Consider the following 19,796-nt stretch of genomic DNA (forward strand, 5'->3'; position numbering starts at 1 on the left):
AAACCATTGAGCCCAACTAAATGTTAAATGGAAGACTTATGCTTAACTTGAAAGCTTTCTTGCCCCTAGTTGGAGGCAAAGGTATAGCAATTAACAATTATCATCTACAATTTAGTACTATTAGCCCAAATCTGTACTGTCAAAGAGAAAGTCATGGCAGACAGATGAATTAGAAGTATGCTAAATTTCTTATAATTAAAAATTTTGAATTTTGATAAGATATATTTTAACTATGTGTTTTGAAAAATTTTATTATATTCAAGTTTATATTGTTTATACTGTCATAGAATGAAAATAACTTTGAGTTTTGTATCATAATATATACAGCTGATTTCTATTCTGTCACATTTCATGTTCTTCTTTTTGTACAATTAGAATGTTTTTCCCTTCTGAAACATCAGAATGGCACCTTGTGAGATGAGGCTAGGGTATGAGGAGTTGAGATGTGTTATAAACTAGAATGCAGAAAAGGTATAGTATGTAGCACTCCCTCCCTCATGTCAGCCTAACATGGTCAGAACAATTTCAGCTTGGCACTTGCCTATTTGTAGTCTGGCTTTAGGCTTAAGAACCTTCTGTGTAGTCTGAGGTCATTCTGCCCCTTGGTGGTCCACTATATTAATGAGACTCCATTATGTGTCAGGCACTGTCCTAAGGCACTTGGGAGGAACAGGTATATTAGGTAGGATCTACCACTATAATAAAGAGATCCAAAAATATAGTGGATTAAGCAAGGCAGTTTATTTATCTTATGAAAAATTTGGATAAGTGTTACAGGCTTGGTTCAGGGGCTCAGCTATGTTGGGTGTTAGAGATTTAACTTTTTACTCTACTATCCTCAAAATGTGACTTCTATTTCATGGAACAAATGGTCACTACAGGTGTCATTTCGATTTTGCATTTCACACAGTGGGAAAGGAGAAAAGCAAGGGGAAGACAAGGTTCCCTTTTAAGGGCCCTATCTAGAAATTGCATGTGACTTCTGCCCATATCCCATTAGTAGGTCGTAGTCACATTGGCACAACTAACTACAAGCGAGGCTGGGAAATGTGGTCATTCGTTGGACGGCCTTGTTTAGTGTAATCTTCACGGGTTCTATTGCTAAAGGAAGGAAGTGAGAATGGATATTGTTAGAACTAGTAGGCTCTTTATCAAGTAGTGAACCAAATGATCGTGATCCTTGGCTTCAACTTGACTCTGAGCTTGAAATTTACTCCTTTAGACCTTGTCATAGTCTGCATGCTAGGTATACATGCCTACCAATGCTGTTGTTCCAAGCAGTGTCAACTTAAGGATGTTTAAGCATAAAATAGTACAGATCTCACAATATATCAACTACATTTCATACAACTTACATATTAACTACGTTTCTTCTATTCCATCCCAATGGCTGCTATTTCTAATGCTCCCACATATCCCATCTGATATCTGCAGGGGTTGGTTAAGTGTATGTCCCTCATTCTACTATGAGCTCCTTTTAGGCAAGATATCTTAACCAAGCTAGAAAATTGTGTTGAGAACAGAGCCAAGGCGAATAGTAAGCATCCAATAAATATTTGATAGATTTTTGCTAAATTGGTGATGAAAGTTAGCACAAGAACTGGATGCTGAACAGAGCAAGAAAATTCAATCTGATCCATCCAGCCCAATTTAAAAGTAAACCGAGCCTACATTATTGCTACTTTTCACTTTCTCCTCACTATGACATTTATGGGCTTGTTTAGTTTAGGGCTACACATAAGAATGACCATGAACATTTGACTTGGGAAAGGGGAGTCAGGAAATTGTTCACTTTCTTGGTCATTTTGTCAACTCCTCTCTCCTAACGGAGACATTTATGCAGCCCAATAATTTAACTAAACTGTAATAAAATATATCTTCATGTTTTCTTTCTCTATAATTTCTGTTGATAATATATAATTTGCAAGCATTTTTAAGGAAGGAAATAATCTTGAACATAAATGAAAGTTTTAATTTTATATGCTAGCATATAAAATATAGTCAATGAATCCAACAGACAGTGACAGCATGAAAGGAAAAAAAGATTGTGTGTGGGGAGAGAAAGAGAGAGGAGAAGGGAAGCAGGAGACATCTACAATGATTTTATTTTTTTGGTAGACATACCCACTTATCCTTGTGACATGAATGATAAATGAACGACTAATAGAACTGTAATACAGTATGCAATGCATTGAAAGCCAATTACTAATGATATAGGAGCATTAAAAAGCAACTACAACTAAACTGTAGCAAATCAGTCAGAGTATGAAGGAAAAACATTAGATTTATGAAAGAGTGAAGTACTATAAAGAACATCCACAAAATCAGAGACGTAATAATGGCATTATACTTTAAGCTGATGAAGAAAATGTCATAAATTATATCTTCTGACTTGGAAATTCTCCCAATCGTTGGAATTTTATTTCAAGAAAATCTCTATCCTGAATTAAATGCCATAAATCTGCGAATTGTATTCTTTTTTGTCACTTGATCCATTCGGTAATAAATTTATGGTAAGCCTCCATGAAATGCTTCCAGCCGCATAGTTAAGGTTCGTCTGAGCTCTGCCCTTCCCTCTTAGAAGATGTTTCTTTGGGTTTGTCCACACTGTCCTTTCAATGCTAGGACTCTTAGCATCTCTAGCCTCAGTGCTGCTCTTGACATTGTTTTGGATTCCTTGGCTGCGACATTGTAACTCAGTAAATGATTTCTTATTCTATCATTGCATATGGCCATGAATGAGCCTTAGTTTTCAACCCAGGAGCAGTATTTTTCTTTTGTTCAGAAGATGAAATAAACATATTTACAAATTTTCTGTTGTAATGTTAACTTTTCACATTTAGAAGTTCATCTTAATTTAATTTTAATTTTGTTAAAGAGCAGGAAAATAAAGTGAACAACAAGAGAAAAAACCCAAAAGTAACTCTGTCAAGTAGCACGAGGGTAGTGATATCAAGTTTGACTGTAGTGGGGTGGGCCTGGTGAAAACAAAAGATGGGTTTATATAATGGTCATATATCCCACTCCCCCCCAATGTTTTTCTTTTTTTGCTTTTTCAAACATCATAAATATGATAATTATCATATATAGGGTACATTAGTAGACAGCCTATGTTATGATTAATTATGAATCAGAGAGTCTAATGAAATGCATCACCTGAAGGAATTACCAAGGATTATGTGGTCTTGAGGTGGTAACCTTTTTCTTACAGCATCAGAAAGTAGGAAACTATAAATGTATGTCACACACACACACAAATACATACTTACATAAATATATATTTCTGAAGCATTTAAGAAAATCTCCCAGTTTAGATGCAAGGAACTATTTCTTTCACACTCTATAAATATAAAGCAATAAAAATATGGAAAATGAGAGTAGGGGAACATAATACAAAGTGCACGAAATAGAAATCGTTTTAGTAGCAACAGATACACTATTTGAAAGACGGTATTAATTGAAACCATAGGAACTAACAGTAACTCTTAAAGGAGTCCTTCAGGTTATGCTTGTCAAAGTGTCTTACCAAACTAGATGCGCAAACAATACTGAGCCACCTTTGCAAGGAGCCTATGCAAGCCTCCAGCTAATTGACATGGGCATGGAGCTACATTATAGCAACATTTGTCACTGTTACCTCTGGAGAAGGAGTCAACTGGGTCAAAGTCTGGCTTGGACAAGATATTTTAACCTATTTGATCTTGTTTCCTTATTTGTAAAGTGGATATGTTAATATTCATCATAATATGTATTTTGTGAAGATTGGATGACACAGTTTATGTAAACAGCTAGTGCATAGCAATTGTTCAATAAATTAATTGCTGTCCCTGCTGGCTTTGCATTTCCGCACCTGGCACTGGCTGCAACAGGGAGATGGTGTGAGTAACTCAGATGCAGTCTACAGGAGAGAAGTTACCTATGAAAGCTGAGGCAAAAACCAGCCAAACAAACAAAATTAGATTTATCGCTCATTATTTTTCAATTTGTCCTTCATCTTCCTTTTCATTAGTAGTGAAGATAAAGGAGTTGGGGGAGAGTAAGAAAACACTATTGTTTTTTGTGATCTTTTCTCTTTAGAATTCACCCAAATTTTCATAGTCTCAATGACTGATTAAGTTTTAACAATTAAATGTGAACAAAGAAGAATTGTAAACACTATGTAACATACATGAATCAATGTACAGGGTTTTATTTTGTTTGAATTAGCTCTCTAGGGGTTAATATGACCATATTCTAGGTATTAATTTAGCTTAAGTGGCTCCCACTGAAACTGTTTTGGTTTCTATGGAGACTTTTGCTCTGGTTTACTGGTATATAACTGTTTCCTCACCTTTTCATTTCCTGAAATAGCACCAAGTACAGTATCTAAATTTTGACTAATATAAATCAAAGCACATGCTTTCCTTTCAGTAAAGTCCTCTATTTCAACACGTGTGCAGGATTTTCCTTTTTAATGCATTAGACATCTGTTATTGCTAATGGGGATAAAATGTCACATGTTAAGAAAAATAAAAGTTATTAAAAACAGTGCAGGGTTTAAATATTTTGAAATTATTTATGTTAGAAATGTAATTGTTTTTTGCTTTTGGTAAATGGCAGAGTTTTCAAACCATGAATACGAAAAGGATGTGAAAATGAATATGCATAAGAATATGTGAATATGAATATTTAAAGCTTTTTTGGAGCATATTTGTCAAGTTCTAATATATCTTTTTTAAAAATAAAGTAACTATTAAATGTTACAAAATCTCTTTGTACCTTCACACACACACAGGCACACACACACACAGGCACACACACACACAGGCACACACACACAGGCACACACACACACAGGCACACACACACAGGCACACACACACAGGCACACACACACACAGGCACACACACACAGGCACACACACACAGGCACACACACACACAGGCACACACACACAGGCACACACACACACAGGCACACACACACAGGCACACACACACACAGGCACACACACACAGGCACACACACACACAGGCACACACACACAGGCACACACACACACAGGCACACACACACATGCACACACACACATATTTTAAGTCCCATGGGGCTAAGTAGGAAGCAAAACTGGGGTACTAACTGCTTCAAAATCCAGAATTTCATTAGAAATTCGAGGGTCTTCCTGACTAGTCAATAAAAATCTTAGCATTAGTATAGTTTGCTGTAGCTGTTTTTATTAGATATGTGTATGTGTGTGTGTGTGTGTGTAAATTACAGGTGAACTTGGCTGTGTTTAAGGAACACCTCAACACTTGTTAAAGATTTCATTTCCATTTTCCATTTCAGTGTCAATGAAATTAAAGTGCATATTTACTATGTACTTTTCCTTTTAATTTTTAACTGTGTATTTAGTGGCAAATTTAATCCTTATCTTTCTAATTAATTTCAACTTCTCTTTTTGGGGGAGACAGTCAGAATGCTTGTCTTACTGAAGATAGATTTAAAAATGAAAATCTTTTCCCAAAACCCAATGATAATCATTTATATAAAACAATACAAAAACTGGGACTAATCAAGGCTGTTAGAAATCAGGTTACTGGATATCCTTGCAGGGAGAGAGGGCAATAATTTGAATGATCATGAGTGGGGCCTCTAACATGCTGGTAATGTTCTGCTCTCTAGTATCCAAAGAAAAATATTACGGAATATAATTTCTAAGCATGTTAAACAGCTAGTTTAAATGTTTTAGAGTTAACAAGGCAAGGGTTCTCACCTAAGTAACAGCGTTCTGCCATACAACTAAGAGTAAAGCTCACAAATTGTATCTCTGTGTTGGTTGCTATTTTTAATTTAAAATACTTTTTTCATTTTTTTGTGATAACATTTAAGATGGACTCTCTTAGCAACTTTCAAGTATGTAACACAGTACTGTTAACTATAGTCACCATACTGTACATTAGATCTTCAGAATTTATTCACCTTGTAACTAGAAGTTTGTACCCATTGACCATCTCCCCACATCCTACACCCCACAACCCCTGGCAACCACCATTCTACTCTATTTCTACGAGTTCAGCATTTTCAGCTTCCATATAGAAGTGAGAACATACAATATTTGTCTTTCTCTGTCTGATTTATCTCATTTAGCATAATGTCCTCAAAGCCCATTCATATTGTCACAAAAGGCAGGATTTCCGTCTTTTTTATGGCTGAATAATATTGCATTGTATGTATATTCCACATTTTCTTTATCCATTCATCTGTCAATAGACACTATGTTGTTTCCATGTCTTAGCTATTGTGAATAATGCTGCAGTGAACATGGAGGTGCAGATATCTCTTCCAGATAGTGATTTCTTTTCCTTCAGATATATTCCCACAAATGGGAGTGCTGGATCATATTGTAGTTTGAATTTTTTGAGGAATATCCGTACTGTTTACCATAGTTGCTGTACCAGTTTGCTTTCTTACCAACAGTGCACAAGGGTTCCCCTCTTTCCACATCCTTGCCAACAGGTCTTTTGGATAAGAGCCGTTCTAACCGGTGTGAGGTGATAGTTCATTGTGGTTTTGATTCACATTTCCCTAATGATTAGTGTTGTCAAGCACCTTTTCATATACCTCTTGGCTATTTGTATGTCGTCTTTGGAAAAATGTCTATTCAGTTGCTTTGCCCATTTTTTAATTGAATTATTTGTGTTTTTGCAATTGAGTTGTATGAGTTCCTTATATACTTTGGATATTAACCCCTTATCAGAGAGATGGTTTGCAAATATTTTCTCCCATTCTGTAGGATGCCTTTTCATTTTGTTGATGGTTTCTTTTGTTGTGCAGAAGCTTTTTAGTTTGATGTAGTCCGACTTGTTCTAAAATAATTTTATTATTTTTCTGACTACAAAAGGATGGTAGAAAACTGGAAAAATACAAACAAATACAAAAATGACCAGTTCTCACATAATGTATATAAAAAGAACATTTATATCTATAGATATAAAGATATGCATACATATGTATATATTTACACACATTCCTATATGAAACAGAAATGGAATCATGCCTTACATATTGATTTATAAAATACTTTTTTACTTATCATTTATTGGAATCATCTTTCTGTAGCACAAATTATATTGTACATCATTCTTTTGATGACTGTAACAATTTAAACTAAGGACTCACTTTTTTAGACATCTAGGCTATTTTCTATATTGTGATATTATAAACAGTACTGAGATGCATATTTTGTAGTCTAGTCTTTGTACATAGTCTTTATTATTTACTTAGGCTAAATTCCTATCAGTGAAATTTCCATAAGTAAGCTGTAAGAATCCACAAAATATCCTAATGTTGTAAAATATGGCTTAAGATCTTTCCAACCAGAGCCAAGGTTCAGAGAGCATTCTTGAATCCTTTCTAACTCCTTTCTTGATATGGTAAATTACCTGAACTTCAGATACTGTTGAATCTCTCCAAGAGGAAGTAGGTCCGCTCCCAGGGAAAATTCTGTTTTTCTCATTGAGTCAATGACCCTCATCTAATCAATGAGTGTTCTGTAGGTTTCCCGAATGGCAATTCCAGACACTGTCTTTTCTACAATTGGCTGGCTGCTGGTCTTAGTAATTATATTCAGGCCCGATAGACCTATGTGAGGCTAATGCTTGGTCAAGTACTGGAGTAATTCCTGGGCTTGTTTTCACTGTATGTAAAGACACTAATGCTCACTTAAATTTCAGTGACAAAAGATGCAAACATTCAACAGTCATTAATGTTATGACATATGATGTATTCAAGAAAGAGATGCCTATTAAAAAGAGTGAAATAACTAAAGTATGGAGGAAAAGGAAGAAAAATAAAACCGTTTTTAAAGGTTTGAGCTAGGAGTAAAAAAATTTTGCATACATGCCTTCCATTTTAAAATACATATGAAGGTATGCACATGTATGCACATTTGCATGTATGTGAATCATGCAATGAAGAGAGGGGTTTAACTATAGAAATAGAAACTCTAAGGGTGTCCAAGGCAAGGACCCCAAGATTTGGATGGAGGTGTGGTGCATATTTTCATGTGGATGTAATTTGGAAAGATTTTTGTTTTGTAATGCTTTGAGTTCTTGGAATTTTTCAGCCTGTTTCATGTTAACTTTAGGAGCAGTTGATTGAATTTGATGAAATGTAGTACGCTAATAAGGGCATGAAGTTTAATTTGTGGTTGTCATTTTGAAGCAAGTGGCATCCAATGTATATATTTTAACTGAGCTCATCTGCTCTAATTTTAACGGATTTTGGTGAGATTAGGCAAATGAATAGTGATGAAAGAAATGGTGTGGCATGTTCCATAAGATCTACAATTAACAAAACCACTACTTGTCAAATGCTTGTTAACTATAGTCACCACATTTTTTGGTCAAAAACATGAAGCCATGGTGAGAATATTTGAAATTGGGTATGTTTCCTAAGTTGGAAAAATTTTAGTAAATTTCAGAAGGCCCTTTACCATCAACCCTCAAATAAACCACTTGAAGTTGAATCAAAGCTTTTAAAAGGAAAAAGATACTTAATAATTATCCTTTTAACTTTCAATATGAAGAAAAATTATCATATAAAATAGTGGATATGAAAAAAGTTACCCATTTTTAAATGTTGAGAAATTATGTGTAAGTTAAGGCCAACTTTATCTTTTCAAAAACTGATATTTAAATTGCAAATAAATCTAGACCAAAAAATACAAAGCTTTTCAGAGATTTTGTATAAATCCACTAGTGTCAGAGTGAAAAAAGAAAAAGAGGATAAAGCCAGGTGAATAAATAAAGAGACTAAGGCCAGGTGCCAAATTTTCAATGACTGTAAATGGCAGAAATAACAAAGAATTTCCAAGAATGCACTTTGAGACCCAACTTCCCTCTTTGCTGCTCCAAGGAGGGGCCTTTTCTCTTTTCCTCCCTGATTCGTTTCTATGGGAGACAAGTGGGTGCACGGGGACTCTTACGTCCCTCAGGAACCTAAAAAAAGCATGGCCGTGCTAGCCCATTCCCAGGTGACTGGGCCGAGTGAATCCCAGGTTTTCAGACTTCGCATTAGCCTAGATCAGACATGCATAAATGCTTAGTAACTGAGGCAGTCCTACTTCTCAGTTACTATCACCAACATCATAGCTTTCAGGATGAATCTGCTCAAAAATAAATTCCCAGAGGATTTACCAATTGAGCTATCACTTTTTTATTATAAAAAGCCTTATATGCAGATTTTAGAGATTATTTTAGGAATGTAGGGTTTACAGCGAGTGTCCTGCCAGAACAAAGATTGTGATTACATATGTCATGGACCAGAAGCCTTACCTTTAAATTCTAGGTTTTAAAAACAAAATTAATAAAAGCATGTTATTAGAGCAGCAGTTTAAATTGGGCACAAATGCCATGCTATTTAAGACTCTGATTCTGTTTAGAAGAAGCAGGACAGACTATTTAATATTGCTTTTGTATGTGTTCTCATGAGCCCTTCTAAAAGGCTGAATTGTCATTTTGCTGTGTATATACATTTAACACCGAAATAACAGAAACAACAATGATAACAACATTGGCTAAGTATTTTATGTGAGGAACTGTACTAAGCACTTTATGTGATCTCTTCTGATACTTTAAATAACTCCGTGTCTATCATTTCCACTTTACAGATCAGGGTAGGTGCTGAAGCCCGGATGTTTTAAGTGAGTTATCTAATTTAGTCAGTAGCAGAATTAGGATGTGAAGCTCCTTTAACACTACAAATCCATTCTTGAGAATGTATCTGGCCAAGAACGTCAGCATGGAACAAGGGACCCAGAATCAGATACTCAGTTTTTGGCTATGCCTTTTACGGGTAGAGTCCTGATTTTTGTTCCAGGACCTATATAATACCATACACAAAACTTGGTTTCACTTTCATGAAACACTTGAAGAAAAATTGGAGGACATGATGTGAATCAAGTATATGTGAATGCCTGTCTAAAATTAATGATAATTTACATTTCTAAGGTGATTTACAGGTTCAAAGGAATGTCGTAGTAATTATCTGATGTTTTTCACTTTTTATTTTGAAGTAATTATAGATTCACAGGGCAATGCAAAGATGATACAGAGAGGGTGGATGTATCCTTCACTCGCTTTCCTCCATTAGTTACATTTTACATAACCACAGTACAGTATCAAAACCAAGAAATTTGACATTGGTATAAAAAGACATAGTTCTATGTCATTCTATCACATCTGTAGATTAGTGCAACCACCACTGCAATTAGGATATAGAAATATTCAATTAGGAATTATCTGATTTGAATAAATGCACACTGATTTTGGAAACATATACTTAAATACAATGTCTGGGCTGCTGAGAAAATAGAACTTCTCTGAGTGAACTCAGATAACGTTTTCAGATTTAAAGTCACTAACCTACCCTTTCTTTGTAATATATGTGCTATTACAGTAGCATGTTAAAGGAGGGTGTTTGGTCTCCATGTTCATCTGTTGGTTGTATATTGTTCCACTTAGAAAGATGCATAGGCCAGGACTAAAAGCTGGTGCTCATGTATTCCAGGAGTAAAAAATATTGGGAAATGAAAAAAAATCTGATTTTTTCAGTTTATTTAAAAGCATTATATAATGAGTCTTGCCCTTTATATATTTTATGTTTTCACATATTACCATTGGTGGTGAAGGTGATCTCTTGTCCATAGAGTTTTCATTGCCTTAGAACTGGAACAGATATAATAATAATGATAATGATGGTGATGTGTATTTCAGTAGTAGTTACCATTTACTGTGTGCTCACTATACCCCATTTACTCTGTGTACATATTTCAGTCAATCCTCATAAGGGCCTTTTAGATGAATATTATTGTTTCTATTTTAAAGATGAAGAAACCAAGGATTAACATGTTTCAGTAAGTTGTACTACCTTCCATAGCATTATGTCATGTACTTGCGATTCAAATCTACTTCTGTCAAATTCCAAAGCTTGTGTTTTCACTGTTATGTTCATCGAAAGAGTTTTGTCTCTTCTCTTCTGGCAGGATTGCACTGAAGACACTCGAGGAAAGCTGTGGTTTTAAAATATCGATAGAAGATTATTTCAAGACCGCTTCAAAAGCTTCCATCAGTAGCCCACTTTCCCAATTTCATTGCAGAGACCATATGCCTCTGGTACACGATAAGCCCATGCCTACATTTCTGATCCTCAGTAAAGAGAAAGAATAGTTACTCATTTTTACCACATCATTTCTACTTAAATATAATAATCATATGATCATTTGTAGATAACCTCAGTGCCTAACAATTTGGTCTCTGAAATCCTTGACTGGATATAAATCTTAGCTTCATTATTTGTTAGCTGATTGAGCCTGGGAAAGTTATTTAACTTCTATATGCCAGTGTCCTCATCACTATGAGGGTAGTAACAGTGTCTATATCCTAAAATTATGAGAACTTTAACACTTACGTAAAGAACTCAACACAGTATTAAGAACATGTGCTGTCCTGTAAGTAAGCAATACAGTAGATACATTGTTATAGATATTACTACTTCTTCTTACTGATATTGTTACTTCATCCAGACCTAATAATCCAATTATTTGGTTGCTCTCCTTGAGACCATTTCTAGTTTCTCCAACATTTCACTAAACTTTGAGATTAAATATAACCAACATTTCACTAAACTATAGAACTAAATACAGTCAATTAGTTCAAGATCTGACTGGTAACAAATATAGCTTGTGATTTTACTAAGTTTTGAAGAAGTCACAAAATTATCTGCAGTCAAATAATTGTGTAATCACATTTATTCATTCCTTCAAACATGTTTATAAGAAGTTCTTATCTTTTATTGTTCACCAACTGTTTGATCTACTTCTATATTCTCATAGATATTTTCCTCCCTTTTGAAGACTGGAAATCATAAAAAGCTGTCCATAACAGCAGCTTTGAGGTCATCTATGTTTGCTGGCTGCAGGTGGAAATCTCCTTCACAGAGCCCTAAATAGAAGGTTGTAAAATTTGGCCTTTGAGGGAGTCAGACCATATCAACCTTTTGTATAATTTATCATCCACAGAGTTTGTTAAGGTGCTTTTGATCTTTGAAGGCAATATCTTTCAAAGAGATGTGTTGCTTATATGTGACCATTGGTTCTTTTTAGGAACCTTGGTATCATGCTGATTTCCATGAGAGAATGAATTTTTAAGATGCTACAGTGATGACTCAATTTAACTTAAAGGCTCTAGATCCTGTTGAAAGCCAGTTGGCAGTATCAATTGAAAGAAAGTATGTGGATGGTGCTTTGAAAACAATAAAGCACTGAGTTACTATAAGATATTTTATGATGAAAATTTTTTATCATATTTGTAAAACTCTTGATTTCACTGAATATTAAAAGTTCTTTGCCTTGTGCAAAATTAAGGGTGGAATTCTACCAAATATTAGCCATAAAGAGTGTTTTAAAATAAATTCCTATTATTCTTTGCATTTCCTTATATTTATTGATGGAACATGTTTTAGGCACAGAACTAAAAATTTGGTGTCACAGAGAAAGTTACGGAAATTCATAGGCTTTGGTTTATAGAGACTTGAAGAAGTTTTTCCATCCTTCTGGTATTTTATTCCTGTCAGTTTGCATTGCTTCTTTCCTTTCCTTCTCCTCCTCGCCAGGTTTGGTTTTGAGCTTTGGATTCAAAGAAACCCCAAAGTCAAAACAAAATGGTCAGAACTGCTGACTCGTGTTTTGTAAGCTTTTTTAGTCCAGCATTCACAGGAAGAGAGGGCGATGACGAGAAATTGGGCCTAACTTCACCCAAAGTGTTGGCAAAGTTCAGGAACCTTTGAGTGAACTTGGGCCAAGATACAGATATATACCAAAATATCAACAGTTTCCTAACACATTTAAAATATAATTTAATGCAATAATATCCTATAAAAAGTAGGTTTAGTATTTAAAATTCAATGTTAATCAGCCAGCTATTTTTGATAAAAATAAAATAATAATCTAATTTATATTTTGTATTAAATAGAATATCTTGTTTTTTACAGTTGTTGGTATATTTTGGAACCTCACATGTAAAATCTACTTAAGTGTCTTCATTACCTTTGAAATTTTCTTTGAAGATTTGCAATTACAAAAAAGTGTGCTAAGCTGTGCTTATCAAGTTTCATCTTAGAATTTGTACAGCTATGTTATAAACCTTCCACAATAGTATTTTTATAATGGAAATGCTGACAAATGCAATAATAAACACCAATACAAGGGTCTTAAGTGTATTTTCATGCAGGAATTATGCATAGTAGCAAAATATTTGGTTCAATTTCCAGGGCTACTTTTGCCAAAAATCTGCTTTCATATTGGGCAACTATAAAAGATGATTGGTTTCTGATTATTTTTACTTTCCTTGGAAAGCCTGATTATGTCTTTCAAATATGATTTCATTTAGATCTTTTTTTGCTTTACATGTCTGAATGCTAATAGTAACCTGATAGTTATGGGGAACTTAGTTTGAGACCAAAAGGCAGTTTTCAGTCAGTAAAAAGTGTATAAATAAACTGCCTCCAAGCAACATCTAAAATGATATTTAGATTCCAAGTGTCTAACTAACTTTAAAATTTCAAAAACCAATTATCACAATTTTCCAGAAGTAATTGACACCAATAGGATTTTTTTTAACTGGTGGAAGGTATTGAAAAACCAGTGTCTACTGATATTTCTATCATTGTTGGTTTAGAAGATAATAAAGAATAAAATAGTTTTAACATAGAGTGTGTTATATACTAAAAACATTTGTGTTTAAAAGTACACTGAATTTATGGATCTCACATGGGGAAAACTAAAACTATCCCATTGCTGAGAAAAGTTGAGTGTCAAGGTATGGAGGTGCAGTGGATTCATGTCTGAAATGCAGACCATTTTGTGTGACCTCTATGGACGACTTGGTGTAAGAAATAAGTCAATCCTTTTCCCTGTGCTTCTCATCTTTATTTGGCTTCAAATTATTCGATTAGTACAATGATTAAGAAACAGTTTTAAAAGACTTTACATTTTAGAGCAGCTTCTAAACATATAAAAAATTTACAAAGAACAAAGCATTTATAAACTGTAACAGTTTTAAGAATTATGGACATAAATCTTCTAGTAATAACGGAGAAATAGCTTTTTATTTAGAGATTCTTTAGGTGTTATTTACTATACTGAAAAGGTGTTCACTGTAGGATATTATGTACTTACTACGAATATAACAGAATGGTTCAGAGTATGTGGGAGAGGATTAAGGATGATGGATGGTTGTATTTACTCTTCAGGATCCAATGATTTTGAAGTCATTGTCTACACAGTATTTTTTAAATCTGGTTTTCAGAATTGGTTCTTTCAACAAAACATTAATGATTCCTCGAATTGAACCATTTTTTTAAAACTTATTTAACACTTGCAGATTTTTAAAAAATGATGTTTAATTCTCGGGAAGACTTTAAGTGGGAGAAAGACTGGAGCTTCTGTAAGCTCTTTCAATGTGGAACCCATTCACACTATATGTAAAATGTTAACACATTTTTTTAATTGAACAAATCAATAATTGCATAAATATGAGGCACTGATGGAGCCACTAGCACTCCATACGAAGTTAGAGAGGAGAATACTGTTTAATGATGAGTTGAGAAATAGTTACGTTTCCTTAACATATTGAAATGAGTAAATTTAAATTTATCTTTAAAAATGCAGATACTCTAGTCTGAGTAGCCAAAAAGTTGTCTAGATAAAGAAGAGAAAATGAGTAATCTTACTTTGTAAAACTGGTATAGAGGTCATTGTCCAAATTTCAGTTTATTTTAATAAAGGCTGTAGAGAATTTAAAAATATATACTCCCTGGTTTTCTTGTTGTTTGGTCTTAGCTAGTTACATTTTTTCTTTTATCTGTTTATCCTGAAGTTCTTATGATAGAAGTGGAAAAATTCTTGGTGAAAAGACAAAGTCAAAATGAGAAATCATCTTTGAGAGGGTGGTCATTTCAGAAGGAATCCAGTTCCTATAAGTAGGAGAACCAGGAAGATTTAAATGAAGGCTCTTAAGGAACAGCAAATTCCTGCAATGCTGGTGGGAGGGAGTGTGAACTGGCAGAACCTACCTGAAAGGCAATCTGGCCATATTTAGCCACAAACTTAAATGTTCATTTGCTGTAGCAATTTCATTTCTAGTTATGTAACATCAGGAAATTATCATAGGCAGAGAAGACATTTATGAGTGCTCTTTGCAGCATGATTTCTTTTTTAAATGGAAATAGTTGGAGTTAAGTTGTGATACATCAATATGACAATAAAATACAGCAATCAGAATTACATTTGCATAACATTTAAAGTCAAGGGGAAAGTTTTCATTCCATAATGCTGAGTGGAAAAAGATCAATATCCCAAAATATCCCAAGTTTGTTAAATATATTGAATTTATATCTGTATAGAAAAAAAGACCAGAAGGAAACAGATAAAAACGCTGTGTGGTAATGTGGAGTTATTTAAAATGTTTCTTTTTTTAACTTTTGTTTTCCAAACTCTAGGATGAGCATATATTACCTCTTAATAAAATGAATTATATTTCTAAAATTATGATAGGGAGAAGTGTGTGTGTGTGTGTGCGTGCAAGGGTGTGCAAAATAGGAAAAACAAAATGTTGGAATAACGGGATTGATCCCTTATGATTACTGAATTTACAGTTAAGAGGGCATGTTTCACTCTCGTTCCTCTCCTCGCTTACGTACTCCTATTTGAAGAACCCCAGTTCAGGCGTTAGCACGGTGCCCAGAAGGAAGAACGGTAGAATGTCAGAGGGTTCAAACTGGAGGCGGCCCCTCAAGATGGTCCTGCTTCAACCTCATCTCCATCACACACATCTTTCCAAAGCTGAAGAATGCATATCCTCCTTTGCCTATTTTGCCTCACCGGTCCTTAGATACAACTAGAATGAAGACTATCTTCCCTACTACAGCTAAAAATTTAAAAGTGCGCGCTCAGGCGACGCTGCGCCTGGGAAGACCTGGCCCTTTCCCTGGAGGCGACAGGGGGAGCATAGGCGGGTGGCAAAAGCTCTTGGTGCCCAAGACCCCCGGTACGCCCAGAAGCCCTCCCCGCGCGTGGGCTCGAGCTGCCCCACCCACCTCCGAGTTCAAGCCTTGGGGTCCTGGAGGGACCCGAACAAAGTTGCTGGTTCTGCGCTTAAGGGGAGGAAAGCGAAGGGGAGTGGAGGGGAGGGGAGAATCCTGTCCCTTCTCAGAGGTCGCCCGTTTCCTTGATTCCCCTTCCTTTCTCATCTCTTTCCTTCTGTCTGATGACAAGCCTAAGAAGATCAGATGAGAAATCCGGAATCCCTTCACCTTTTAGGAGACCCCGCACCTCGCACCCTTGGGGATCTCTGCTCCAGGACCTCCCTAAGGGCTCGGGCCGAGCCGAGTGCGTGCAGGGGGTGTCGCAGCACCGACTCTTGAAGCTTAAAAAAAAAAAGGAAACTCTATTATTTCTATTAAAAACAAAAAAAGTAAGGCGGAGAGATTGGACTCCATAGAAGCCCCTGAAATCTGCCGTTTGCGGAGAGAATTAGCTTCCCACGCTCCCGCCCCCGTCCCCGTCCCCACAGAAGCTGCTCCAGGTCGCAGGCCTCGACGGCTCCAACTCGTTCTAACCAGTTCTAACGCGCCCCGCCCGCCCCTGCCCCACACTCCATTGAGAGCGATCGTGTATATATTAACTCTACGGCTGCCACTCTTCTGGAGCGCTGTGGGGATTTTACAATCCCGAACCAAGCTCCAGAACGTCAGACATTCTGTCTTGGAGCGTCTTTCCTAACCTTTCAGCCGCACCACTGCAGGGTCCTGATACACCCGAAGCCCGCACGCGCCCAGGCGGGGAGGGGGCAGACACCTCCATCCCACCCGGCTCAGCCGGTTTCTTTCTTCTCGCAGCTCTCTAAGAGCTCGGTCATGAAGGAAATATAGACGATGGCCAGGCGTAGTGTCTCGATCCGGGACAGCCTCTTCTCATAAGCAAAAGTGGGCACCTTCCTCCGCAGCTGGTCGAAGGCCTCGTTGAGGTTGAACATCCGCTTCCTCTCGCGGATGTTGGCGGCCTGGCGCTGAGCGTAGGTGATCACCCTTTTCCTCTTGGGGCGGCCCAGCAGGGACGCGCCTCTGCCGTGCTCCTCTTCCTCCTCTTCCTCGTCTACTTCGCCCTCATCGTCTTCTGGATCCTCCTCCTCAAAGCGCGCCAGCCTCCTGGGTCTTCCGTCTCGGTCCCCAAAGGGGACCCCGGGCGCGAAGCCACAGAGGAGAGGGCGCCCCGGGGAGGCCAGAGACAGGTCTGCGACGAAGTCCAGCACGGTGGCGTCCACACAGCTCTCCGGATAGGCCGCCATCGCGTCGGCTCGGCCCTGCGTCTCATCGATTTCTCGCAGGGAGGGGCGAGACTGGTGATGGGCTTCCTAACAGCCCTGAGTCTGATTGTGGCACCGTCACCGAAGGGCTGGGGGCCATTGATATTTATAACCAAGCTGATAACAGGATTAGTTGCACGGATAGGGAAGGCTCTGACAACGTCCTTCCTCTAGAAACTGATGGAAGAAGACAAGCTTGAGCACGCATGGAAGACTCAAAGGGGCAGGCCTCCAATTCTGAGATCCTTTTCGCTGCGCCACCTGGGACAGTTCCTTCTTGGCAGCAACTCCCAGCTCTTACCTGCTGTGCTTTTTGTGTCTCTCCTCACCCCTGCAGCCAACTAATATTCTTCAAGCTCCTTATCTCATGTAGTTCTTTAATTTAGCTCTGGATTTTCAAAGCGAGGATGTTTTCCACCGCTCTGGCTTCTCCTTGGCTTCAGAGTAGGAGTCCTGAATCTTGCCACCCGAGGCTGCCAATGCAATGGGTGTAAAACAAGTGCATGTGCTTTTAATGATGTCCTGAAGAGGGGCCCTGTCTGCCAGGGGTCGAGCGGCGCTGTTTGTCTGGTATCCCAGTGCAGCGGCCACTGAAAGGAAAGATCTCCCATTAGCCTAAGTAAGCACGGTAGGGGGGCCGAGAGCGCATTCCCCAGAGTCGCTGTTGGAACCGGCTTTCTCCTTCCCGGGCATCATAAACAGCTCTCTTGCCGCGTTACAAACCCTGACTTCTAAAGTCTGTTTTGTCGTAATCAGCCTGACAGTTGAGATACTTGACTTCCTTTCGGTACTCTTATCTCCTACTCAGGTAAAGCAGAGGATTTTACTTCGAGGGCAAAAGGCCCCTCCCACCCCCGCAAACAAATCAACTTCAGTCTCCTTTCAGAAAAACCAATGAGTTGATCAGCTCACCCTCTGTTGAGAAGTCTTTCGACTTTTAAATCGCTGACCGGTATTTGTGAACAAAGAAAAATCCTGACACTTCCATCTGGCTTATTTTCCTCGTTGATCTGAAGAGCAGAAATTATACTTCATTGAATTCTATTTAAGGAATATTTTTTATTATTTTTACAACAGTTTTTGAGATGAAAAAAGATTTTTAGTTTGGTGTAATTAAATTTTACTGGTTTCATATTATCTCTAATATTTTAACAAAGAATGGTTCATTTTTCCTTCTTTTTTGCCAGGAGCTATATTTATTTAATTATTCAGTGTAGGGATTTTTAAGAAGACAGGGTGGGGCAGGATGACATGTTAGAAAATAATTTCAAATATAGATTAGAAGAAATAGACTAAAAAGATGGGTATAGAGATGCCTTGATTCAGGGAAGAATCACCGAGGACATCAATTCCTATTAAGGAGGGAAGTTGTGACTATGACGGTTCAGTTAGTACATTGGACAGCTCCCAGAAACCGCCTATTTCTAACAGGTCAGCACAATTCCTCTTCTTCCTAGCCTCCCAGTGTGTACTCTCAGATACTATTAAAATAGCATTATCTTGACTTCTTCTTTCTCTTTTTTTTTTAACCCATTTGTGTCTGAGCTCCCCTTTGCTCTCTTCTCCTTTAATTGATTTTCTTTCTCTTGCTTGTATTTACTCTTCACTCTCTAGTTTGCTTTGTGATAGCTCAGGCAGAGAAGAATTGAAATTTACATTCCTGAAATACGTTAATGAGAGTGAGATCTTTGGTTATGATTGCCTATTTGGTTTTTACTAACTTCTTTCAAAGAGAAGACTGAAAAATAGAAACAAATTGGAATTTCAACAGTGGCTAAGGAATAAGTAAATGAGAGAAATAATTTTTATTTTGACAAGCAGTAACATGCTTTCTAACTCTTGTTTAACTTACTGCGTTATTAAATATTTGGACAAATATTATAGTTGATTTTTAGTTGTTAAAAGTTTCTCATGACTTATTTTTTCCCTTTTAAAAGCATATGTAAGTGGATTAAATATCTCATCTAGTGAGAATCTAGTTCAATGACAAAATACATTAGGACACTTAATGAAGGGGAACATGATAGAAACTTAAATTTAAAATTTAACCAAATAGGTGTCAGAAGCTATCAGGAGACTCTGAAGAAACTCTTTTCTTGGAGTAAAATTCTTTATGATTTTATCCAAGGGAATGAACATTTCAACAATCCTATCACAAAAGAAACTGTAGCAAAATTAATGGAGCAACAGACAGAACTGGGTAGAAATATTAATATTAAAATATTGCGATTAATAAAAAAGTCTTAATATCTTAATAGGTATGCCTGTAGCAGTAATTTAAAAATACTTTGTCTTCAATTTTATCATAAAATCCCAAGATAAACACTTCTGTTTATACCACAATAATTTCAGTTTACCTCAGGAATGTTCTAATCATGGTGACATAATAAGAG

The 19,796-nt window shown here is 36.8% G+C and overlaps 1 protein-coding gene across 1 annotated transcript; it reads right to left on the reverse strand.

Annotated features, from left to right (window-relative positions):
* Positions 1-16,705: 16,705 nt before the first annotated feature.
* FERD3L (Fer3 like bHLH transcription factor) lies at positions 16,706-17,962 on the reverse strand. The gene has a single exon (XM_014830545.3). It carries the CDS (start codon positions 17,383-17,385, stop codon positions 16,912-16,914), a length of 474 nt encoding a protein of 157 aa, XP_014686031.1. The 5' UTR covers positions 17,386-17,962; the 3' UTR covers positions 16,706-16,911.
* Positions 17,963-19,796: the final 1,834 nt, after the last annotated feature.

This window comes from Equus asinus, chromosome 1 (genome assembly GCF_041296235.1).
Source record: "Equus asinus isolate D_3611 breed Donkey chromosome 1, EquAss-T2T_v2, whole genome shotgun sequence".
Taxonomy (NCBI): domain Eukaryota; kingdom Metazoa; phylum Chordata; class Mammalia; order Perissodactyla; family Equidae; genus Equus; species Equus asinus.